The following is a 26,959-nucleotide window of genomic DNA, read 5'->3' on the forward strand; positions in this document are numbered from 1 at the left end:
AGGGACTGCAAGGTCATTTGGTCTGATCTCCTACACAACATAAGCAAAAAAACCTAATCCAGTTCTTTCTGCACTGCACCCTTATATAGTAATACTGTGGCATTTCCAGTGAATAATCCAGTTATCATCTGCAGTCTTTAAGTGAAGAATCTATTCCTGTCCTTACGAGTTTGTTCCAATGGTTAATTAACTCTTTTATTAGAAACTTCATTTGGTTTTAACTTCTAACCCTTCATTTGATCTTTCACTTTTAGATTACAGTACTTATCAGTATTTGGTGAATGGACTTAGAGATCAGTGTCATTTACTTTCTAAATACATCCTACACACCCAATAATGAACAATCTGTGAGCCCTTCTTAGCTATCAGTTTCAGATAAATTTGGGATATTAGGCCTATTTGTTATAGATAATACTACACACTACATAAACCCACATCATAGCAGACAAGTCTGATGGCTAAAATTCTGGATGAGCAGTGAGAGAACCATTTCTGACTTGCACAGCTCTTTCCTCTAGAGAACAGTCACATAAGATTTGTGTTAGGGAAAAATACAAGACACGTGGCATGGCTCAGTTTGTGCTTTTATGGTTGACAGAAGACTTGGTAGTTGCTGTTACTGAGAACCTGCTTCTGTTTATTTGCATTAGGGTCACACAGACCTGCCTTATAAATATTTTTTAAAATGATATCAACCATGGCAAACTTTTCATTCATTCTCTTCCAGTTTAATAACAAGGGGGGCAGAAGGGGAGCGGGGAGACAAGCTTAAGAACTTACTTCCCATTTTCAAAACATAAACCAAAGCAAGCCTGGCCATTGGTAAATGGACAAGAGGAAATTCTACCTGAGAAACATCTTGCATTTGAGCAACAGTCCACATTTAGGAACTCTCTGATAAACTAAAACTGTGTTAAAAAGAAAAACAAAGCTAGCATGCCACTGGGAAAAAAAAATACTGAGAATTATTTCCTTCATTCTGATGTTTCGTGCGCTATTTAAAAACACTGCCTTTTTCAATTTAAGTCAAAGCCATCAGTTTAAAAGCTTTGTCTTTGTACAGGAATTCACCTTAGGAAAAAAAAAAGTAAAGAAGAAACAGAATCATCCCTTCTTAACATCCATGTTAAAATGCTGCATGACATAATGTATCTGCAAGGAAAAGATCCTCATCAGATAATGCTCAGATGAAAGGATGAACAGGAAAACAGAAAGACTAAAAAGGTAGGTTTGCCATTCTTAGATATTTCTATCAAAATATTTTCAGAAGCAATGCTCTTTCTGCAGGTTTAGTAACAGGACAGCTTAGGAAACAGGCTGCACCACTGGTTAGATTTTTAGTGCTTCAAGTGTAACGAGCTTCAGCCAACAACGGTACTTTTGCATTTGGGATTAAATAGAAAGTTTCTAGGATAGCTCCCCCCTCCAATTCTCATTTTACCTTTCAAGGTATTGTTCAGCTTCTTTTATTGGATTTTGAAAGCATGTATGAAAAAGACACTTAAAAATCTGGAGGCTTTGATTTCCCAAATTTAAGAAGCCTGCAGCTACACAAATTAAATGATCTCTTGGGTACAGCTGCCATTACTATGCATGAAGATCTTTTGTATGCTATCATTTTTAATAACCTACCTTTCCCTGTTCACTAGTACTGTAAGAATGCATTGTTTGAAAGCAAAGAACCAAAATAGTTTTAAGAAATCCCAGGTGCATCATTGGAGTGTACAGAATAAACCTCACATTCTATAGAGTAACATTCCTGTACTGGGGACACTCATAAAAGTAGCCTCTGGGTGATATTCAGTATTCAGCACTTGGAGAAGGCTGTGGATCATTCAGTAGAACTAAGTAGTAATACCTTGCAGTTCCACAGCTGAACACCTTCATCCCTAAGGAGCCCAAAGCAATTAACTAACTTGCCATCTGCAAGAATTATTTCTGTGCCCCTGAAATCCAATCAGTTTTTTAAATGTAAAGGCAGCAGCTCTTTCATCTTGAAAGACAGCCACGTTAAAGAATGAGACTATATGAAAAAAAAAAGCATGTTTAACCAAAACCAGAGGGCAAATGCAGTCAGAATATATTCAAAAGAGAATTTTGGAGGAGGGTATGTGTATGTGGAGTAGGAGAGAGGAGATGAAAAGCTATGCAAAGGATGTTCTGTTGCACTGTATCATACAGAAGTGGGAACTCTCAACCTAAACTTGGAGACATCAGCAGCACAGGCAGATCAAAGACCATTTCCATCTACGTCCTTCTCTCACAGCCATCCCTAAAGTTCTCCAGCATAAACTTGTCTCTGTAGGACATACTTGAACAATTTAACTTGTTAAGAATTTCTTAAGGAGCAGTGACTTATCGAGTAATGTCAAGGCTGAATGCTTCACAAAACTGACGAGGTTTCTGTGACCCTCGGCAGCGTTCATTTTAAGAGAACTATTTTCCTGCCACCTCATCTCCCAGGTTGTTCCAGTCTCCCCAGCCTTTCAAAAGTCAAGAGTTCTGGGGCACTAAAACAAAATTTGAGAAGACAAAATTTCTTTCCAGTGAGAAGCTCCAGAATCTAAGTCACCTCTACTGCTATTATCTTTACAGGTATGTTTTGTCACATTAGCAAAATAGGCTTAACATACACAAAATGACTCAGTTTCTTCTGGTTTGAAACTGACCACTGAAATGGAACTGTTCCTTCTGAACAGTGTAAGATTTACAGCCTGAGGGATGATTTTTCACTTCAGAACTCACTGTAATTTTCAGTATCCAAATCCACTCAAAGCCCTTATCTGGCCACATACACCTGGATGATGGATGTCTCTTGTTACTGACTTGCCAGCCTGTCGTCTCCTGGGGAGATTAGAAATCCCTAGAGGACGCACTCTTGTTAGTGGCTCTCATCCCAGGGATGTTTCAAATAATGATTTGAATTCTCAAGCTACAATAGACTGTGGTAGGCTTGTATAATGAAGAACAACGGGAAATCTCTTTTTTGCTCTTTCTCTGCTGAAATTTTGCAGAGTTAGGTCATTTTATATTAGCACAACACACAAAAATTATTCTCCTGGTGCTGATTAAAGATGGAAGAGATTTTTATTAGGGACCAAATATGGCTCTGAGTAATACAAAATACCATTATTTATTCATGATTAGAACAGAAGAAATGCATTCTATACTTTTTAAAAGAATTTTAAGTTGAATGCTGTATTTACTGGATTTGCTGCTTTGAAATGGAAAAGACACTGAAATGATAATATTGTTATCTAAAACCTTGGTGTCTGAAGTGCTGAAGTTTAAGGGCACTTGCACTTTCAGGCCTGATTTTAAATATAACAGCAGTAGCAAAGCCCTGTGTATAAATGAGATTCAGCATCCTGATTCTCAGGTGGTTAAACTGAGGAATGGACTGCCTTAAGGTCTTGCTCAGGCCACACAGCGAGCTCAGGGAGAAGTCAAATTAAAACCCAGGGAATCCTGACTTGCGTGCTCAAACCATTGGCTTTCACCCAATATGCCACAGTACTCAGGCCCCTGCTCTAAGCCAGTGCAACAGTTTTGAGAATGCTACATAAAACATGCACAGGTATTCTCTCCAGAAATCACTAGAAATGATTTTTTTCTGCCACCTGGTAAGTGATATGCTGGAGTCTGCTGGGGAGTCCAGCACTGTGTGTGCATTAAACCTTTGATGGAGGCCCCTCACCCCAAGCAAATATCCTTGTCTGATACTCAGCTTTAACTTGTGTCATGGTTGGATTGGGCTAACAAGCAGAGGTGCTGACCACAAGTTAACAGCACACTGCAGTCACAATGCTTGGAATCAATCCCAAATCCAAATTCTCTTCAGTTATGCAAAGAATGTTGTATATTTTCTCAGTTTGTCAAGATTTATGTCCTTCAATGAGAAACAATTGCACAAACAAATGAGTATTAAAGTTTGTTTGAAGCGGACTTTTGCAGACTGAAAACACACTTTTCCTTGGCATTTCTGATGATTGCCAACATTTTTTTTGAGTTCTGTTCTCAAGGCCAAGCTCTTCTGTCCTAGAGCAAACTTAGACGAAAATGGTAGGGAACGTGTTCATTAAACAGCTGGGATTTCACAGCAGTAAGAAAGGCATGTTTCAAAAGCCAGTGCTAAAGAAACTCCATTTAACTTCCCAGGGTGGGATCAGGGGCTGGGAAGGATCAATGCCCTATCATGAGTATAAAGAAGCAGATAGTGATATTCCACAGCAGCAAAGCCTCAGGATTCCAGTTACTCATAACTGCTAACAGAAGAAGTCAGGAACAATTTCTTTTGAGGCTAAGTGTAATGCATTTGCTGTACTCCTATTTTGTGAGGTCTTCTTCACAAACATGCTAGTTTACTTGTGGAAATGAGGGCACCTCAGAACTTCGGCATGACTAATACCCATCTGACAAAAATCTGTGCCCTCTAAGGAGGTTTCTTACTCATCATGTGCTCTTCATTTCAGGTTGTTTACTTTCAGAGATGAGACTGTATTTTGACAGAGGCTGACTGATGCACTTCGGAACTGCTGCAAATAATTTGTTACCAAATTATGGAGTGACTGGAAGGAGCAATTAGGGATTGTGATCAATCACCAGTAAATAGTCCATGCCCTCTGCTTGTTTGTTCTGTCTCTTTAAAGAATATCAATAAATTATTATTACATTATCAGGAAACAGACTCAAAGAACTCCTTTCACAGCTAACACATTACCCTTGAATTCTGGCATATTAACAGAAATGCCTTGAACTGACAGAAAAAAGTGGAAGAGAGATATTACTCAATCTGTTTTCTCAAACTGTCTTGTCTTGAAAAGGTGGAAAACTAAAAATACCTGCAGAATGCCAGTTCCCACCAACTCACACCAAACTGATTGCTGAGTGCTTTGCAACCACAGTAAAAAACCCCAAAAACCCAACAAACCCAAGTGTATCATCTTTTCACTGCTTTGCTTGATCTAACAATGCTCCATGAGGATAAGCCCATTAACCTAACATCCCTGTTTCTGGCTCTGGATGCAGAGAGGGATAATTTTGAGGGACTACAGTGCTTTAAATATTAATTCTGGCTATTGAGACAAATACTGATTGGTCTCCTGGGAGACAAGAGAACGGTGAGATAGTGAAGTTTGTGTGAAGCACAGGAAAAAACACCCCCATATAATGGACCTCTGGATCTTTTCCAGCAACTCTGGTTTTGTAGTTTCTGACTCAAGTTTTTATCCTGGTCCTGCATTCTGCCAGTATTCCAAGGGACAAACAGATGGCCCTGGACCCCCTGGAAACAAACAAGGATCTCAGAACAAAGACTTTGCACCAATCCAATCATACCTAAAAGCATTAGAAGAGTCCCAAAAAAGTAAGGACTGTGATGGCATTTAGTGAGGTGGGACTCTAGGAGACAACTGTGATGTTGCAAAGGCATGAACATAGAGAACAGTATTGTGTGGAAAATCACTTCCATACACAAAGTAAGGCTGTACTTGATCTAGTAATGCAGGGCATGTTCATATCACTTAAACAATGGTGTTCTGAAATATCATTCTTTTCAGGCTTTTAACTTGCATCTGGATCCACATATAAGGCTGTAAAAATGTGTTTAAACCTGACAGCAGACCTCTCCCTGACAACAGTGCCTATCACTTTCTCCTCCACCACACCAACATGGTGGTGCCTGATCAATGAACTCAAAACATATGATGCCTACTAAGCTAACATCTCCAGCTCCCAGTTCACTTCCAGACTCCCACTGCTGCTTCATAGGAATAGAAAGGGGTTGTGCTGTGAGCTAGATGGAACAGTTGTATCCCCGAGTCTCCTCTCTTACGTGCATTTGCACGTGTGTGTGAATTGTAAATCCAAAGCTCCCAGATAGTGCAGTAGGATGTTCACATGCTAGAGAAGAGAGACTGCAATTTGTAGATTTTCCTTGATACCACCAGAATAAACTTTGTATTCTGCCAGCTGCAAAAGACAGAGTTACAAAGTTTGGAGCTCTATAGCAAAGTAGCCCAAGAATTAGTACTTTTGCAGTGAAGAAATGTCTAGCTACAGGTGCAACTCCTCTCACAGTTCTGCTTTTCATTCTCCTCTGGTATGAAACACCACCAGTTTGACAGAAACATCAAGGTTTACATTAACATGTTTCTTACCAGAAGACTCTTTCCCAGGATGTTTTCCACAAGCTTAAAGTCATTACGTAATTGTTTGCTCTTTGAACTGGTGCCTTCCATCTCTTCATCAGCATAAAAGCGGAAATACAAGGATTCATCCTTAAATTCACTTTTCTCCAGAACTGGAAGCAATGTATGAAACAGACATGCATTTACACAGAGAAAGGAAGAGAGAAACAAAAAAGAAAGTTAAAGGAATTCCTAAAGCTTTCCCCAGTCTTTACAGAACAAAGAGCAGATGCATCCCTATCAGTCAGCTCTCTGTTTTTAAGCTACTACTGTATTTTAGGGATACGCTTTTCCTCACAGTGCATATAGTGCATCATGAGATGATGGTTTCACCTCCCTGGCACGTAGAACACATAAAATGCGAAAGATCCTTTCAGAAGAAAGATGCTACTCAAAACCTTGCACTCCTTTCCCATGTCAAAATGAATATGGTAAAACTGGAAGGAGCAAAAAGGGGTGAAAATGGCTGTGTGAAGGTAAGTGTAATGGATATACAGACTAAACAAAAAGGAATTGAGAGGGAAATGAGATCTATAGAATGCTGGGGATGTGTCACTGCTTTATATTTTCCAAATATGACACCTGGAGGCTTCAAACAAAAGCACCAAATGACGATGTTATAACCTGAGGAACAACTTCTTCCTTCAGCAAGTACTTATGCTAAGAAACTCCTTGCCAAAGGATGTGATGAATGCCAAAGGCTAATGGTTAAAACTCTTTAAAGAAAAACAGTTCTTACATTCTTATCAAGTACTACGCAAACTCTCTAGTAGTTATTTGCAATAATCTGATCTCAAAACTACTATTCAAAATATGCAGAGCAAATGCTATTTATGACTAAAACTGGATGTTCCACTGGATTAACTATGGTTTACTCTTGGGACTTTGTATGTGTTATTTGATACTGACACAGATGTGGCTTGTTTACACTCCCAATCTAGCAGCAGCATCACTTAAGGATGGATGATGTATAACTTGGCAGTTGGGCACTTCAGATTTGGGAGCTTCCAAGACTCTGCACTTAAGACTGTGCCTGCTGTCCAAGCATCAAGGATGAGGCAATTTTACATTGTACCTGACGTTTCTTAGTGAAATTTCAGGACAGTACTTGGGTTGTGCATTGGTCTGATGGCTCTGAAGGAGATACAGTGAAGAAACATGCCCTTTCTAGCTTGTCTGATCACTTCAGGGCTCATCATAACTATTAGCAAGGGGATTTACATGGGAAGGTACCAGGCTTAGACATTCCACTTTTTAGGAGGACCTGCTTTTTGGGATACCTACAATTGTATACACATCAGGATGTACAGCCTACAGAAAAGGGGTTTGCAGGCAGTCAGCTAATCTGAAGTAAGTGCTCCTTTAATTGGCTGTGGGAAGCAATATTGATGCATTACCGTGATGCATGAAGCCATTATTGCAGAGTCCAACACCCAGCGCGACAGCTTCCTCCCGAGTCTGACAGTCTCCCTAGAAACAAGAGGATAAACATTACATCTCAGATGACTTCCTAAACTCAGTTATTCCCCTTCCCCACCGCAGAGCTTGTGGCTCTGAAATTAGCAGGATGCTCTTTGTAGGGAAGAACAAGAAATTAAACTACCCCATTGCCCAAATCCCATTCATTCCTATCTATGGCAGCTCTTGCCTCCTACAGGAACTAGAAACACAAGGACCAGGATTCTGCAAAGCAGTTGTGTAACCCACAAAGGCACATAATTCAGTGTACAGAGTTTTATTTGCAAGCATAGTGTCAGACTTTAGGATCCATTAGCCACAGACAATAAAATCCATCCTTAGAGACAGAAATAGACAGAGCTTATCTATATTCAACCAAAGGCAACAGTCCTGAGTGAACCCCATGAATATAACTCCAAAGGTCAGACTGGTTCAAACTGCAGGGGCATTCTTTGCTTGCACAGCAGACCTATGAACAAAAGGCTTCAGTTTGTCACTATCTAAAAGCCTTGAGTATAGTATTTCAAAACAGGTGCCAAAGAGAACTTGCAAAATGCACCAATTTACCTGAAATGCCAGCACTACGTTTTGCATCCACAATTCAGCTCAACAGAAGACACACCTAATTTTCTCTGTATCTGCTAATTTGCAGCCACAAGCAAAGATTTTATGAACACACTGGTTGTAGTTTTTTGGCAGATACAGAATAATCATATAGAATAAATAATCATATGGAATAAATAATGTTGCTAAAAATCAGGGGGAGCTGTTAGCCTTACCCAGATGAAAAACGTTAACGCTGGTCACCAGATGTAAGATTATCTCCCTCCCAGTCCCCAGACAGGCACAAGAGACCCTGGGATCTGCTCACTAAAAGCAGCTGGTCAGCTCATTCTAGCAGGTCAGGGACCTGCTGCTTTAGCAGAAGAACAATTTCAGTGTTTTACTTCCAGCCCAACTAAATGAGAAGCTGTATCCTACACAAACATTTCACCACCTTTCCCCTCTCCATCTGGAGAACTACATATCCTGAAGCTCTAGCAGCTGACAGGGTAGTAGTGTACTGACTTTGCTTTAAGCAAACCAGCTTGCAGACCAAAAGACCTCTGATCTGGTCAGTAGAACATGAGTCCTACCTCAAGCCCTACTATGGGGAGCAATAGCTATGTGCCAGGCCAATACCAGCAAAGAACATTTTTATGGTGTAAAGATACTAATTAAATATATATTTTTAAAAAAGGATCAACTTTTGTCAGTCAGCAGCACTACTGGTTCTTGTCAAGAGACTTTCTGAGAGAGAAAAAAAAAGGCATGACATTTACAAAGTGAGAACTAAATACTGTTGTCTCAGTAGGAAAAAAACCCAAGCTCTGGAGAAACTGCTTGATTTTGTAATCAGACAAGGAAAGCCAAGCAAAGGACTTTAATAAACCTGAAGTTTAACTTTTATTATAAACTACTTTCAAGCCTTTGTAAGCCTTTGTTCATTTTCAACATCCCATCATGTGACAATTCTCAACACTTGTGCTACTTTTTGGGATAAATGGGTGGTTTATTTTACAGAGGCTGGGACTTAAAAATCTCATTTATTCTTTCAATTATAAATAAACTGGAGGAGAAAATTCTTTCTGATGTTACTCTCAACTTTTTGGAATCCACTGTTGTTTTAGGCAACATGGGGATAGCTGCAATAGGAACCAGCTATTGTGAAGAGCAAGAAACAACAAAAAGACATCCTGCAAACTCAACATTAAATCCCCAAGTCATTAGGAAATCCCTCGACCACCCTCTCCCAAGTGCAAAAACTCCCTGCTAGTAAACAACCTATGGCATTAAATCTAACAGAAACAATAGGACTGATGTACTTTGTGCACCATTTCTCAACTACAGTCATGATGCAAATTAATTGCCAGAATCAGACGAATATATCCCAGCATTTTTGTGTAACAGGTAGTTATCAGATCAGACACCAACACCAAGACTTGCAGGAAGAGATGTCTAAAGTTACACTGAAAGGCTGAGATCTGTGCAGTTAAATTTAAAAGAATGCACAAAAGCTCAGTATTCCTTAGTTTCCACAAACATCTGTTGTTAGTTAATACAGCCAAAATATAAATGGCTGCTAGAAAACAGTTCAATCTAGAAAGGAAACTCTAAGCAAATCTCCTTGAAAATGACTATTTGTATGGATCTATGAGCAAAGACTGACAGTGATTTAAATGTTTAGCAGTGTTCCCTGGTGAGCACAGAAGAAATTGCCCTCATCTTCGCATCTGTATACATGCACATATAGGTCTACAGACACAGACACAAAATAAATTACACAGCCTTCCATGTCTCCACATCTGGCTTTAGTACAGCCTGGTTCAATCTTAGTGAAGAGTTCAGTAAACAGGAGAACTAGCAGCCACATTAACCTACCACAATGAAGAAAAATGGGGGAAGAAATGAGCTGCCTTTTCCAGACCAAGAGCCAATGTTTTACTTTGCTATCTGAACCTTTCTGCTGTGCACAGCTCTATGATTAACTGTTGTATTGGCCAGATTAGCCTGATTACATCTCTCTTCTTTCACCAAAGCAGACTTCCCCCCCCCTCAGCTTTCCACGAAGAAGACCCAGTTAAATCACACACAACTGATATGACAACCTCACTACTAATATCCTTGCCCTCCTCTGTGCTTTTAACAGAGAACAGCCTTAAATCATATCAACCTTATTATTGTAGAAGGATGTCAAATGCAATTGCAGGAAACATTTCTGAAGGACAACATCCCTGGTTGTCACAGGCCTGATTCTCATTCAAAGCTGCCTCTCTTTATGTCATTTTGTCAGTGTAGGATTCAATGTGACTCTGAATCAGATCATCACTTAAGACAAAACTAGAGAGTGCAGTTGACTCTATGATAGTGAGCAACAGGGCACACTCTTCCTTCATTGCTTTAGATTATCAAAGCTAAATGTTTGATTTCCCAATCTAGAAGCTCTTCTCCACGGGTAAATGTGGAGCAACTACAGTTTCTAAAGACAACAGTGTAGTTGTCAGTATGAAACTCTAAACTCATTTTTAGCAAAACTGTACCACACCTATCATTAGGTTAAATGAGATCAACACTGCTTTAAACGTCTTCCAAAAATCACAAGAAATAAAAAAGATTCCTGAGAACAGCCAGTTCAACCACTCCTAGGGCTAACAAAGAACTTTCTTCTCTTTATGCTGCCAAATAAGTTTTCACCAAATGAACAATAGCGAAAAGCATAAGATGATAAATTCAAAGAATCAGAGCATGTTTAATTCTGTGTCAATATTCCCAAATAAATGTGTTTTATTTATTTTTAAATGTAACTAGCCAATTAAGCTCCTTGGCAGTACCTTAACATTTTCTTACCTGTGCAATGAGCCAATCCACGAGTTTACTTGCAGGGATTACTGATTTGTAGGTCTTTAGGTGGTAGTCACGGTCCCTAGTTAAGAAAGAGAATTCAGGGGAAATTAGGACAAAAAGGTAAGTATCTCTTTTACACTCTGAACCTTCATATACTATTGTGATACTATTAAGTTGAGGAAAGAACAAGAATTATAGATGGAGAAAAATATGAGACTTCCAGCCACATACAAGTAAGACAAAGAATAAGAAGGAGATATCCTTTTTTCTTTAGAAGGACCGTTGTTTAAACTTTTCTAACAACTTGCATTAGGAAGATATTTCAGATCAGTGTTATTTCAAATTTCTCTAGATGTTGTTTTCAAGCCATCTTCAGTGAGCTCATATTCCTGCCAGAGAGAACAAGGACATTCTTTTCACAGATATACTAAGCTGCTGCTTTAACTTAGGTTAGATATCACCACCATTGGTCTTGCTGAAAGTCACGTTCTTCTGGCTGGGAGTCATCTTCTAGCTTCTGTCCTAAATCCCATCATCTCCAGTTTACGTCTGTTGGCTCAGCAGAAGCCTCATCCATAAGCTTCAGTAGTTCTTCTCTAGTGTTTACCCATCGATGTATTCATCAACAGTGACCCCACATATTCCCTCTGTGCCCCCTTTTTGTTAGGCTCACTGGATTAAGCACCTTTCAGCCCTCTCTGTCAAGAGAGATTTTTCCTGATTCCCTGCATCTGTTCAGATTTTACTTCCTTTAGCAAAAGTATCACAGAGCAGCCAGATACAAATAAAAGTGCACAGTGTTCTTTTAAGGCATCAGAAAATTTCAGCCATTGTAAATAAAGAAAGAAGTGTTGTATTTAGGTCTTGTAACACAAATTGCACAATCTCACACAGCCCTTGTAGAGAGCAGCACTGAAGCAAGGAAAAGAAACCCTATTGTAACTTGCTGCTCTTTGCAGTTTTCTTCCACTCCTCTTCTCAGAGTCATGGAGATAATTGATGTTTTTAGTCTTTCATAAAATACTTCTAAAGAATTTTGATACAAATATAAGAGGACTATGTGGCTCAGGACATTGGGCTCTAACACCTTTCACCTCCAGGTCACTGGATTTAATCCAGCTCATGAGAGGATGAAAAGCTCTTTCCATTGCAAGGCTGTTACTGGCCCGTGTGAAATAAGTTTTGTGGTCTTGATCCAGTTCCTAGCTCCACATCACAAAAGCCATTACCACAATTAATTTGCATTAATTGGCTCCCTCTTGTTAGGAGTCTCAGTAGAGAGTCCAAATGTTGAATGGGCTATGGAGAATTAATTCCTCTCTCACCCTTGGAGGTGGTCCTTCGATTTCAAGCTGGAGGTCCACTGGCAAGACTGTGGAAGGAAACTCTCACAGCCACTGTGCCTGTTTTACAGTCCGGATGTATCTATACAGCAGCTTGAGAGGAGACTTTATTCTCCAGTTCTGTCAAATCAGCCTCTTTCACTAGCACCACACTACTGGGTATCTCCTTTTTTTTTCTAAAAACCTAACATCAAACTCCCATCTAAAATTCATTCTACTCATGTTCCTTTCGCTAATCACCTGCAGCTACAAACATGTTGTGCCTTGGCTTTGCAAATAAATGCAGGAGAAACGCCTGGATGTTTGCAGAGAGCAGGGTGGGAGAAATTAGAAAGGGAAGCAGGGCTTTCAGAATTGGGAAAAAAAAAAACCAAACAAACAAAAAACAACAAACCAACCAAACAAAAAACATGACAGCATTTCCAGAAATACGTGTCCTCAGAACAAAAGCTTTCCTCATAGTGCTTACACAGATTTTTTGACTTCTCTAAATGTAATGTGCTAAAACCAGCACAGAGCTGTGGGAGTTTTTGGGGCAGTTTTTCCCTCACACACTTATCTTGAGAAAAATGTGCTTTTGAAATGTCAGAACAATAAAGGAAAGTATTACAATATTGAGTACTAATGAGTAGGGGTTTCCAGACTGTGAGAAGCAACTCCCAACATTTTCATACAGATGCTGACATAGAGCTAGAGTTTTGAATAAGCTGGCATCAGGACCTTGGTCCAAGGCCCAGTCTTTCACTGCTTGTAGTTAAATGCTTGTCAGGATGAATATGTCAACATGAGTTCACTGACTTTTCCCCCATTTCAAGCTAGCCTGAACAGGAGCAGACCACAGAATGTTATCCAGAACCATGAGCTGCAGGTGAATAGGCAAACAAAGATGTGAGAATTATTCAAATTTTGGCAGTACTGTGCTGCCTCACAGAAGCTGGAGGAATATAATGTCCTTCACAAGGTCTAGGCCATCTACACACAGCCTCTGGTTTTATTCCCCTTCAGACTGGCTTTTGTTCATTTAGTGTGCTTTGAAGGAAGGAATCCTACCATCACACTGGACTCTGTTTACACCATTTCAGCATCTGTTTGCATTTTCTATAGCCCAAACAATACAGCAGCTGCAGTCATACCACAGCCTGCCCTGAATCAGTAGTCACTTATTAATCACATTCACTTTAGCTCACAGAAAATGCCAGAGACAACAAACACGCTTGTGTCACGCTAGCAGCTCTCATGAACTGACAGAGGAAGCCAATGTCAGGAAGACTGCAACACCAGCCTGTCAATCCCCCAGAACCCTGTTCCAATGTCCACCAGTAGAACTAAAACTACACATCTGAACTGTGGTGATAGAAGGGTAGTAAAAGAGCCAAGAAAATGCGGAAAATGACTGTTTGTAATAAGACAGAAGAAAGATTTCAATAGTAAAGCCAGGTTATACATAGACAGGGATCAGGACAGTGCACTTACTTTACCACTGGAGTATATAGGCAGTGTAGTCTGCAGTAGAGTCTCACACCCTGAAGATGAAGAAGGCAGAATGCATGATATCATCAGTTTTTCTTTTTCTTTCTCAATAAACTAAAGCTAGCAAAACCTGGACACTGATGTCTCTACTCAGCTGGAATTATCTATTAACTGTTTTTCAAAACAGTTCTCTTAGTCTATCAAACATTCTTCTTTCCCTGTCTCCAGAAGCCAAAAATGGTTCTTTATCTCTAATCACCTCCACTCCAACATTTTCTCTGTTAAGCCTTCCTCACAATTAACCCATGAAACCCATGAACTGCCCTCCATAAGAAATCTAATTTATTAAAAGGTATATGGACAGATACGGGATCAACAGAACTCATCTGACATACAATTATCAGGAGCAGCAGTTAAATATTGATCTCTTCTATCTCCTTGAAACATAATGTCCAGAAGACATGGTGTTTAAGATCTTTTGTTACTATGTTAGGATTGTAATTATCAGTCTCAGCTGCAGTCACAACTATATAGTTATTTATTTCTAGGCTCTGCTTCCTCTCCCTAGGGTGCATGTCTCCTACAGCATTAGGATGGATAGCTTAATACAGCAAAGATAAACAGCATTAGGGAGCTGCTAAACAACTGGTCAGCTACAAACTCTTCTGATGCAAATCACATGGTTCAAGAATGCTCATACGAACCTTGGACATGATGTCTTCCAATTCACTTCTTGGCTTGTACGTTCCATCATCATAGCGAAATCTGTACATCACCTGCTCGTTCTTGAACTGGTGTTTATCTGAAACTAAAACACCAGTAGCATAGTCAAAATTAGTCTTTTCTCCCCTGCCATGTTCTTCATAGGCCATTTAGTACATCCATACCTAAATACCTGCTGGTATTTACCATTTTCTGAACAGAAGACTCAGCTCTTTAAATTTCCCCTTACTGAGTACACACACACTTTGGGGCACTTCTGAACTGCTCCACCAACACAGGCACTTTCTACAACACTGCAGCTCCAACATTGAAATGCCTTCCTTTTACACCAGATTCAATTTATGTGAGGTTTTGGAAAGAGTCCTAGGGAAGGTAATTGCAGCTGCTCAAAGTTCTGCAGTTCCATAAGCAGAAGTGTGCTGGTGGGAGGAACTATAGCTGTTAGAGGTATTCTTCTACCACAGTTCTTGCATTAAGAGTGAGTTTCTCCTAAAAACTAAACAGTATTTTTGGGAGAGTGTTGTTTTTTTTTTTTGCCTAGAATCTGCATTCCACAGAAGGGCAGTTAAAATCTTACTGAGTTAATGCCACATACTGATAGAGTTAAGGACACAAGAGATGTTTCAGTGTAACAAGGAACTATTTCAAAAGAAGCATTGGTCAAAATTAGAAAGGAGTTAAAACCCATACCCAGTTTCACACAGATTGGTCCAGGGGAAGAGGGTTGAAGTCTATAGCAGTTATATGTAGGTTTATCTTTGTTTCAAGGGTTCAATAGAACCTGAATGTGGGAAACTAATACTGAGGATTGTAACTCAGTAACTAGGAGAAATTATTTGTTTCACTAATTAGTAAATAAGTGGTAATTATAAGCTAAAAGTGCCAACAACTGAGCAAATTAAAAAGAACTTATAAAATATTTTTATAAGTAAAAAATATTCCATTTTTTACAGTATGTGGTACAGAAATGCCATTGTTCAGGGTGTAATTTAATGGAGACCAGTTATACAGCTATGTAGAGAAAGGGGAGCAAGCCCAGGGAAGAGCAACCCAAGCAGAGAGCAGGTCAGGTGGGGTAGCTTTGTCACTCTAATCTTTCCTGCTGTGCCCATGGTAAAAAAAAAAAAAAAAAAAAAAAAAAAAATCACAGCCAGATCTTGGTGCTAGAGCACTCTTGAATATTTTAGATGCAGTATTTCATAGTGTAGGCAGAGCATTTGATGACCTGAGAGAAAAACATGGATTTACACTATTTAGATGCATCTTAGCCTGAGTTTGATTAACCTGAGAAAACTGCACTGTATGACTGAAGACAATCAAACTGGGTTAGGCAGACTCAGAAGTACCAGGACTGAGGTGTAGTGTGCCCCTTGCAGAGTGGGCAGGAAATTCTTTAGAAGGCAGAGTCCAGAAGTCCTTAAGACCTTCCCTCAATACATAGGACATCATGGTCTTTAACTAAGATTCCTGCTTTTAGTGATATTTCCCCCTGATTTCACAGAATAAAACAACATTTGCAGGATCTAGTGTACATTCTTTAGTCTACAATAGAATCTCTAAGCTGCATAAGCTACTGACTCCAAGTGTCTCCAAGCTCTGGATTTTGTATTTCTACACCCAATTGAGAATCGAGTCTGCAGAAAGCATCTTGTGTTTGGCACACAGCAGATCAGGTTCTGATCACTTCTGCTCTCTGTGACAGGTACCAGAACTTCCACATCAGCAGTCCCAGATAAAATAGCCAGAATTAAAGTTGATACAGAGGAAACTGAGTGATAAAACACACAGAGCTCAGTGTTTAGCAATCTCCTGTGGCCCTGCTCTTCAGGCAGCCTGAGAGATCAGCAGTTTTCACCTGACAGTAATGTTTTGCCAAGTGAAAACAAAAGATAAAAGATATTGCCCAATGTAGAACAGGGGTAAAGGCTTCATTATGGTGCTACATTAGGAAACACATAATGGGAAACTCTCCTGTTTAATGATTTACCAAAATCTCAAGGGATATCTCCTCAAGGAAATGCAGCGTGGCAAATAACTTCCAATGTCTAGCAGTAACTCTCATTGCAGACACCCACATCACAAACTCTAACTACAGGTAACATTAAAACCAAACCTGATGCATCTTACTCAGGGTATTTGAATGAGAGGAGCAGTAGATGGAACAGCATAACTTTCTCTGAGCTGTAAATTTGTATTTATAGAAAAGGGGCACTGCTGAAAGTGTCTAAGTATGATGTGACAAAGTAAACAGTCATCATGAAACAACAAGTCTCAGGAGAGCTTTCTGCAACAGCAGTGCATGGGTACACACTCAGAATGTGGGCAAGTAAGGGTGTGGACACTAAAGAGCATTCTCCATCCTAAGTGGGATCCCTAGACATTGGAGCCAGAACATTTCAGTTCTCAAAAGCTGCAGGCAGGATCAAGTACTCCAAGTGTTCAGTGTTTTTGAGCTCATGCTCAAAGTCCATCAAAGTCTGAATGTGCCTGAAAGTACATCTTGGTCTGGGAAGGTTGAATGTATGTGCATGAGGGATTATGGTACTGCTCTTATTAGATTTCTCTATGTGTTAATTAAGATAACAGACATAATTTCTTAACAGTGCTATTGTCACCTGAAGACAAGTTTGTGGAGCTGAGTTGCCAAGAGATTAAAGAAAGACCAGCCTAATTAAATTGGTTTCCAAGAGATTTTATGGAAATGTAGACCACTGGTGACTTAAGATCTATATGTGTCTATATATAGCATACACGCCTATATGTTATGTATTCCTTAGATGCATATTTTGCAGCTCACCTCATCTGAATGTTGAAATTAGGGCACTTGCTGTTTAACTAGAACAGGTCAAATCTGGATTTAAAGGTTGGAATCTGAAGAAAGTCCATTTAGGAATGCAGAGAGCAAAGAAACTTTTCAACCAAGCATCCCATGCTGCTTTGGTCATGCAGCACTGTTCTACTTTTCTGAAATACCCTCATCACAACACCTGTAGGTCATCTGCTGGGTGTGAAGAAATCTGGTGCATCACTATATTAAAAAGAGAGATACTCTTGCCAAATGAGCTGGAAAGTACAAATCCCACAACAAATCCTTCATCATCTCTTCTCGGTGACAAGGAGTCCTACTGGAAAGAATGACCCTGTCATCTGGAGCCCCCCACTTTGCCTCATTCTAAAAGAGCACTGCTCCATTAGCCTCTGTATTGTTGATGTCTCCCACAGAAAGCTGTATTTATTGATCATTACAGACTTTAAAACACATATAGTACAAAGCAGAATGTACACTTGATACAATCCACAACAAAGATGTTGCAGAGAAATCAAGGAACTGCAGGCATAAACACTTCCAGGATACCAAACAAGTCTTGTTTTCATTACAAATTTGTCCACTCCTTAATCCCAAAAGTAATTAAACATTTTGAGGATTGGATGGCTATGGTACAGAAAAGCATTTGATGATCAAATGAACAGCTGCAGTCAGTTTTCTGGCACTACTGAAATGTGACAGCTCTTTATGGCATGGAGCACTCACCATGATGAATGATTCCATTTTCCAGCAGTGCCTGTCCCAGGTTGACCCCTTCCTCTGGTTTGCTTATCTCTCCAATCTCTGTGAGCCAGGATACAAACTCACTGCAAAGGGAAGCAGAACAGAAACAATTCGCTTTTTCACTTGGAATATAAGCAGACACATGCCTCTGCAAGTCATCAGCCAACCACAGGAGATTTTCTCCTTGAAGCAAGTGTGAAAATTGTTGTAAGCAATCTCTCTACTAAGTGGCTCAATTTCCTACATTTCTTGATGAAATGCTCTGCAGAAGATCCAGATCTCCGTGACTTTTCCCACCATTCCTCTTAGCTCACAATTAGCATGCACACAACAGGAAAGAAGACCTGGCTGGATCTATAAATATGCTGCAAATCCTTATTTTATTGAGCAATGCAGACACCCAAGAAGGAAAAGGCAAGCACAATTAACTGATGACCCTTAAAATCAATAAGTTGGACAGTAGAGAAAACAGCTGCTTCTACCCAAGCTATCCCTCCAAGCAGTGCTCGTGGTCTGACTTAGTAACACATGCTCACCTTTCTTCACTGGGTCTGATTTCTGCACACACACACAGACCCAGTGTTGTAATTGCATTGGCTTTAATTGAGTCACAGTAGGACTTAAAACAGAGGATTCAGCCTACTGAATTCAAGCACAGAGCAGCAAGAGCACAGGTTAATTCAAGGCCATGTACTGGAGTTGGTGCCTGGCAGATATATAAAAGGCATTCCTAACTTATGGACTAAAGGTACTAGGTCTGTCTGCTCAGGCAGCACGAAACAAAATCTGTCTCTGGTGAGGGGCAGAGCTGCACATATGGGCAGGATAAAAGCCAAAAATGGGCAGATATGTAGGATGTTACTCATTTAGAAACAGTTAGTACAGAGAAATGGACACTGCAAGCCTGAGGAATACAGCTCTGCCAAAGCTCTAGGAGGCTGAGCTGTTTGCCAGGCTAATTAGTGATGATATTCAAGATGTGTTAAACTCAGAGAGAAGAAGAAAAGGAATATATGAAAGTAGAGCAACATATAGGAAATCTGAGTTCAATAAAGCACTTGGGCATTTGCCAATGTGCAGGAGGGTTGCTGCTTATCAAAACCAGTATCCAAGCTCGTGGGCTCTACATGAAGTATTTTTAGTATCCTCATGTTTATCAGAGCTGACTCATCTAAGCTGTAGGTAGGATTTGCATTTTGCCTCTAGAATAACAACAGCAATTTCAGTACTAAAAACTTCAGTTTGCTGAGGGGCTACTCTGTAACTGTCAGAGTGCAGAAAAAGCAGCAGAATCTATTCAGCTATGCCAGGGGAATCCCATGGAAACCAGCAGAGTTCTGTAAAACTCCTTATGCCAGAGCACTGTAGTGATGAGTCAGACTGTCTCCTAAGGAAAGTGCTTTCTCAACTTCCCAGTGTTTCTAAACTGTTTTAAGAACTGTTCAAAAGCTGAAACAGAGAAAAAAAAAACAACACAGAAAGTAGTAAGAAGAATTCTCTGCACCCATTACTGTGGACACAAGACACGTTCTGTGGAGTGCTCCATCACAGACATGCTGTCCAATGACTGCAATCAGGTTAAGTACCAAGGTAGACGCCCAACTGCTGTACAGTTTTCCATCAAGTGCAGTGGGTCTATGGCAACTTAGCACTTCAACAGTTGCCCAAAACTTTCTGCAGCTAGCACCCTGTTAGCTTTCCTCCTTCTTTTATTTGGCACTGTGTCCCTGCAGTGTACTTGGGATTGTAAATGTGAGGCAGTTTTTTTAAAGTTAGAAACTGCAAGCTGAAAAAGGAAAACAAGTGAATGGTACCTCTCACAGCACTGAAGCTTCAGAGCCATGGAATGGTTCTCTTCAGAGCCACTTTAAGATTTCTGTGGCATTTGACTCATAAGCAAAATCAATAATCATTTCAGTGCTTATAAAGCCTTCAGAGCAAAAGTGCATGATGCAGAAATATTCCAAGAGGGTTTTAAGGTATATCCTGGAGTGTTGCTAAAAAAAGCATCAACTCAAGAAGTGGATGGCAAAGCTTGATTTGTTTCCTCGTCTTGTCCTAAGCAGTTCTCCAGTATAACTGAGAGTTTATCACTTCCCAGTGCTGCCATACTCAGTTCTCATCTGAGGTCAGGCCACCATCTCCCAACTATTTCTCTGAAACAAGGGCACTTGGAACAGCTGGGTTTCAACTCAAGAAATATACAGAAAAAATCCAACTCATCCAGATTTGTCCAACCTGATCAGACATGTCTGGAATCTCCTGAGATTAATAGATCCTCTGTTATACGCTTAATACAGTTCAAGGTTTTGCAGTCAGTTTAATGAAGTGCTGAAAAGAAGCATGGTGAACATATTCACACACAGGCACCAACACACACACCTTTGCCCACTGTATCACTACTCTAATGAGGAGGGGTTAGGAAAATGGATTTGTACTCAAGAAAGTCAGTTGCTGAAGTTAAATTCAATAAACAGCCTTAAAAACAAATACATATGATATTTCTGGAGACATTAGGATTAGTTCATACTCTGTCTGCAAACACATTTTGTCTCTTGAATTCTGAGATGTTATTTGATATCCAAAGGCCATGAGAAAAACTATTTTTTGCAGCCTTAGAGTTGCTTACAGCTGCATGCAGCAGAAAACCACTCAGCACATCTCAGCACAGTTATTAGTGACTCCCTTAGACAGGAATGTCTGAAAAATGAATAGGTCACAGCCAATCTGCATTGTTCAGGGGAAGCCCCAGGAATGATACAAAAAGTGAGTCATGGCTGGGTTGGAACAACTGAGTTGAACTCAGCTGAGTTGCCAAAGACTGCGTCGACAGTGGCTATTGGAAAAGATAACAGCAGAGTTACTTTCTGTGGGGAAGGCTGGAATATTAGCAGAAATAATGCTCTTGTCAGAGATCAGGACACCTGGAAATACCTGAGTTACACATTGGCAAAGTCAAGTCCTTGCTACTGGAGCATCAAATGGTTGTCAAGCAAACTGAGGGCAACAAGCCGGACAGACTGCAGAGTAGCTAAGAAAAGGGAGCAGCAGAAAATCCCAGGTAAGACTTGAGACCAAGCGAAATACCAGGGAGCACACGACAGACTCAAATATCAGCACTGGAAGAAGCCAAGTTTCTGATCTGGTACTTCTTGTTGTATGGAAAATAGGAAATGCTCTATCGTGCCTCCAAAACCAGAGCTTCAATTTGAATCCAGTAAGATAATTGGGGTCTGTGTGTGAAGAAGAAAAAAAAACCAAGCAAATCACAAAAAAAAAAAAAAAAAAAGCTGAAACATTGTCAGCCTGCGCTCCCAGCCTGCCTTCTGTCAAGCAGAAAGGCAGCACATCATTTCCACACCCTGTACACAAGGAATGCTGCCTGCACACCACTGCTAGAGAGACCAGAGGGAAGCAAATGAATAATCTGCCTCCAGAACTTTTTTCCTCCCACAGCTGATCCTCTCAGTCATAAACAGCTGAGGAAGAGAAGTTTTTTCAGTTCAACTAATGTGTCTCCCTGGATGCCATGCAGGACATATCCCTACAACAGCCCCACTGCTATCATATCTAATCTCTGACCTGATTCATCCACAGGGTCTCTCTTATACTGCCTTATACATGGTCATTCTTAAGAATTAGTTTGTAATACATAGCCTGAAGTGAAAGAGGTTTTATTCCCCCCAGTCAATAACACTCTGTATGTTTAATAAATGTATCAGGTCTCCTGATGCACAAAATTTCATTTGTGTCTGTTACACTGAGAAACAGGAAACTTCTAAATTCAGTCCTGAGACTTGACCAGTTCTGCTGGATTTAACCATCACCTGGTAAGCATTTGTCTGTTTAGAGGAGGCCACCAACAGCTCTGAGCTTGTGGGAGTTAAAGTATTTTCTTCTTACTCCTTTTGCCGATTTGAAACAGCTGTTACTGTACAACAGAGCTGTCACTGCACTGTATGGCATAAACCAGAAATCAATGATTAATTTTAATAAATCTCAACTGTAATGGGAGTTGCAGCCTTTTCAATTAAGCTGCATCAAAGCATATCTGATGTGACCTCACTATGCCATCCCTAGAAAATCCAAAGTCTATTTTTTCAATTGGTATGAAAGGGCCTTTTCAATTCATATGCCACTTACTTGCCAAGAAAGCACTTGGGAACTGTACTTAATTTTCTCCTCCTGTCTTTGATAAGGTTCACTTTCTTGCTCATCATCATTTGGTACAGCTTCTCTCCTTTCTCTGCAATCATGACGTATGCATCCCTCTCCATTCCCAGTTTCAAACCTGGAATACAAAGCAGAAATTCCTTCAGATCTTTAACATGAGATAAAGTGTTTGCTCAAAGTCAAAAGCTGAGGCCAAACAGAAAAAATGATAGAAACACAAAAATTAACTGACTTATTTTCCAAATAAGGGAAAAATGGAATCATTTATTTACCTGAGTACAAGACTGTCATGGATGAGTTTAGCACCATCCAGAAGCTTGCAGCTTTTCTTCTTCATTTTAAAAGTGGCTTTAAACTTCTAGTTGCACAACATCACACAAAGTAGAATGGTTTTCAGAACATGGAGAAGTTCCAAAGCATGATAAAATACATACCTTCTGAAACTGATTTCCTGCTGCAATTTCACTTTTGACCCTGAAATAACTGCTGGCATAAGACTTGTTCAAGGCAGCTTAATGTTTGACACAGCAGATGACTTTTTGAGTGTCCTATTACTTGAAGCCAAAAATACAGAACTGCTGAAATCAAATTCACTTCCTTAAATACATCAAAACTAGACAGGAATATTATTTTCTCATCCTTTCTTAATTAACTTATTTACTAATAGCCCTTGGCTAAAATTACAGTTTGACATTCACATTATCCAGCCAATGAAAGAAATAATGAATGACTTCAGGAATGATAGATAATTGGAAATAGAGAAAAAAAAAATCACCTCCACTTTGTATGAGTTTCCACATAGCTCACAGTAACTTGAAAATAGCTACAGTCAGAAGGCTGATCTCTGAAAACAACAAATGTCTATGTTACAGCTGTCATCATAACTGGCACTTCCTGGTGCTCTTCCCTTTAGATTTGCAATTGCCTCAGGAGGACAGCAGATAGGCAAAGCTGCTTTGCTGCTGTAGATATTTTGTCTCTTCTAGCATGAACAAATCGTGTTCTGGCCATGTTATTCTAGAACCTGCAAATCTAGACAACTCTGGAGTCCAAAATAGGCACAGATTCTAGACCTCTCTACGATGAGCTTAATAGCAGGCAGCCTAAACTGGTCTTATACTTCCATGCCTGATTTTTACAGAGATTGACATGAGGCAGAATTTAAGTGATCAGTGTAAGGCTAAAAAATGAAAGCTGTAAATTCTTTGGGAACAGCAGTTCACCCTAACTGGGCATAAATCCTGTTGCTTCATGGCAAAATACTGAATTTAATTAATAGTCTTCTATGTCATCAGAGCTGCTTTCTATCTTTTTGAAAGTGCTTAATGAATTTGCTTTAGAAGCTTGAAATGCACGTTCCAGAAATTAGCTCTGCATACCATTTTGTCTTTCAAATACAGAATTTCTTCCATGTGTCCAGTATCTGGCTAAAGGTTTTGGCTCTGCAAATCCCCTGGCTTATTGCTGGTATTCCTCCATCCTCTTCTTCCCCCAGTACTGTGACCCAATTCAGTGTCAATGCTGACACGTGTAGCTGCAGCTAATTTGCAACGTGAACTTGTGACAAAAAGCAGCCTGTGTAACAGTGCACACATTTCTTGCTGCTCTTACATCACCCAATTCCCCAGGCCCTGATGTAAAGGGCAGACTGGAATGCACACTCTACCCAACTCATCCTACAGAACTGGGAGTCTCACCAAGCTGTCTAATCCAAATGCTGCTATCTCGGTGACTTTGCAAGTACTTAGATCCAAAGGAGATTTTCCAGTAAGGCTTGGAATGTTTGCCAGAATATCTACACTTATCCCACGTGCCTGTCATCAGCTGCCACATCATAAAGCTATGCAACAAGAAACATCAGAAAAAACATCCCACTCCTACTAGGCAATGCTACATAGAAAACTTTGAGAAACTTTCCTTTACCTTCCTAATATTAATTTCAAGCTCTCTGTTTATATTTGGTCTCTTTTTCTAGTCCTGCTTTTTCACTTCTCATTGAATCTTCTCTCTCCTCATACATTTTACCTGATGCACAGGAAATTCCACTGGTGACCTCACAAAGTAAAAACTCCTTATGAAACGGAGACTCACTCAATCTTTTAGAAATACAATTTAGCACTTCGAGTGCAAAAGGAATCAAGAAACATATTTCATTTAAAAAATATTTCATGTGGAACATCAGGATCCTAACAGTAGAGTGGGATGCAGAACTGATCAATAGGCAAAAATCAAAACTGGGTCTCTCTACTGCTTTCAGACAGTACTTTCGAATTTACATCATGACCAATCTACATTCGGAAGGAAGTACCTCTGCTATTATCAAAGGGTGTATTGGGGATTATATATGATAGGGTCTGCTAGGTGTGTTTTATATCCTATTGTAACAAACAATACCACCATGTGCATTTTGTTTACAGATTAGGTGCAAAGTACTGCAACACAGAAACTAAGGTTTGGATTTCAAAGGCATTAAAGGATTTAGATTCTCTGCTGTCATTAAACGTAGGTGTTGAAATATTTTTTAAATCACTGTTGTTTAGCAAGTCAAAGTTCTGAACACATACTGCCCAAAACGGGGTTCAGACTGTGCTCTTTCAACATTAGCACAGCAACTATATCTAATGATTTTGTCTGTGCAGACAGAACTACTGCTGAAAGTCAGGCACAAATTTTTGAAGTGTCATTTTCTCTGGGAACTTTTATCACCCACCCTGATTTGTGGCTTTGTGAGCTTGCTTCTACTGTACCACACTGTGTCAATATAAGGTTATTTTTCATTTCATTCCATGAGAATCTATAAAAGTGAGAGGCACCTGCATGCATTTGTCTCTGTTCTCAGTCTAAACATAGTATATCCAGAGTTTTACCTCCATGAGCTGTTCTATTTCAAAATCACAAAAGCCAAGTTTGTGAGAATGACTTTGTGTCACTGCCTCTGGAAAACAGCTGCAAGCTGGATTTTCTTCTTTGCTTTTACTGACAAACATAATACAATTTTAGCTTACTTACAAATAAAATACAAAAAAAAAAAAAATTAAATGTAATTTTTTCCACAGTAATTCAATGCAAAGAAACTGGCTCTGTTCAGTTACTTATTTGATAAAATATACTGACACAAGTTCATTAAATCCCTAAGGTACATATTCACAAACATTTGATTTTCTTTTTCAGGGATAGATTTTATTTCTGCCCAAGGAGGAAAAACTGCAACTTTTTCTCTGATGCTTAGACATGCTTAGACATTTGACCAATGTACACAGGTTGATTCAGTGCATTAGAAAATACATTATCCACTTACTCTCTCTCTGCTCCCTTTCCTTGATTATAGCATCCAGCCATTTCTGTTTGTCCTCTGCAGTCTTGGCCATACAGACGAACCACTTGTTCTTCGCTGTGTTGTGTATCTTCCAGCCATTTGTCACAGTGTAGCCATTGCTATGGTAATCTGCTGTAAAAACCCAAAGCACAACGCACACAGTGAACAGAGGACCTGCTACAAACAAAAAGTGAGCGACACCTTAATTAAAACTTTCTTCTTTGAAGAGCTTGATTTCTGGAGGTGTTCCTCATGCATCAGTCTTAACTGTCTATGTGACTGGTTGCTACCATTCTGGAAGTGCAAACATTAATAGAAATATCCAAGGCTAAACTTCAAACTGATTGAATGTCTCTGTCCTGTGAGTGGCACTTTGCAATTTCATCTCAGAAGAAGTAAAACATTTAAAATACATGAGTGGAAAAGTCTGTGATATTTATCCAGGTTATTTGTTTTGAACTTTCTGGGAACATGCTAACTTCTTGCACTGTAAGGATGCAAGAACTCCTAAGTGTCAACTGTTTAAAGGATGTTCTGTTAATTCCTGACTTATTACAGTATAGGAATAGGGGCTGGTGTGGCCTTTGTTGACAAAATAAAACCCTCACACAGTCTTCCTGCCTGTGTCAGAACACAAAAACTGTAACACAACTGCCATTCCCATATTCTGTTCTCAGCCACATTCCATGATACTGATTTGATGCTAAAACTAATATTTGGTAGCATTTTAAATGAGAAGAAGATCCACAAGTTCTGTTATTATAGCTGTAATGGCTTAAGATGTAAGAAAAGAAAGGATGGAAAGAAGATAAAGTATCTTTTAGTAAATTAACTTGGATTAGGAGAAAAAATAGACAAGCTTCTGGGTACACAAACTCTTCACAAGGTCACTTCAGAATGAAGAACCAGTGCCTGAAAACATGTGCTGTATTTAAACTGTGTAATTTGGTCTAATAGTGAAAGCAACAGAAGCTACATAGCTTACTTCAGATTTCATTAAAGGAGATGGACAAGTACTTTGGTACCAACTTCCAACACAAGATCTGGACTTGCTGTGTGGTTAAAAGGTTGCATTTGGTCTCTTACCTGTTCCATCTTCCACATTCTCCACCTCCATGACTTCTGTATTTATTCGGCCCCTGAAGATATAAAGGGACCCGTTGATTGACTTGGTCCTTTTAGAGGGTTTTTTGCCAGTAACTCTGCAATGAAGATTTAAACTGTTAGCAACATGTCAGCAAGGAGTGCAACACATATATGGAGAACTCAATCTGAGATAGGAGAGTAACACATACATACAGAACTCAATCTGAGATAGGACTACTAAAAAGGATCCCAATATAGTGTTTTGTGG

General features: G+C 39.6%; 1 protein-coding gene across 1 annotated transcript in view; it reads right to left on the reverse strand.

Annotated features, from left to right (window-relative positions):
• Window positions 1–26,959, reverse strand: part of PREX1 (phosphatidylinositol-3,4,5-trisphosphate dependent Rac exchange factor 1) — a 150,870-nt gene that overhangs the window by 26,240 nt on the left and 97,671 nt on the right. Inside the window, exons 8-16 of the mRNA XM_054391765.1 lie at window positions 26,692–26,807; window positions 25,588–25,737; window positions 22,260–22,407; window positions 18,099–18,199; window positions 14,548–14,651; window positions 13,847–13,896; window positions 11,034–11,109; window positions 7,586–7,658; window positions 6,159–6,301 (exon numbers count right to left, since the gene is read on the reverse strand). Coding sequence (XP_054247740.1) covers window positions 6,159–6,301; window positions 7,586–7,658; window positions 11,034–11,109; window positions 13,847–13,896; window positions 14,548–14,651; window positions 18,099–18,199; window positions 22,260–22,407; window positions 25,588–25,737; window positions 26,692–26,807 — 961 coding nt within the window. The remainder of the gene's footprint in view (window positions 1–6,158; window positions 6,302–7,585; window positions 7,659–11,033; window positions 11,110–13,846; window positions 13,897–14,547; window positions 14,652–18,098; window positions 18,200–22,259; window positions 22,408–25,587; window positions 25,738–26,691; window positions 26,808–26,959) is intronic.

This window comes from Indicator indicator, chromosome 24 (assembly GCF_027791375.1).
Source record: "Indicator indicator isolate 239-I01 chromosome 24, UM_Iind_1.1, whole genome shotgun sequence".
Taxonomy (NCBI): Eukaryota; Metazoa; Chordata; class Aves; order Piciformes; family Indicatoridae; genus Indicator; species Indicator indicator.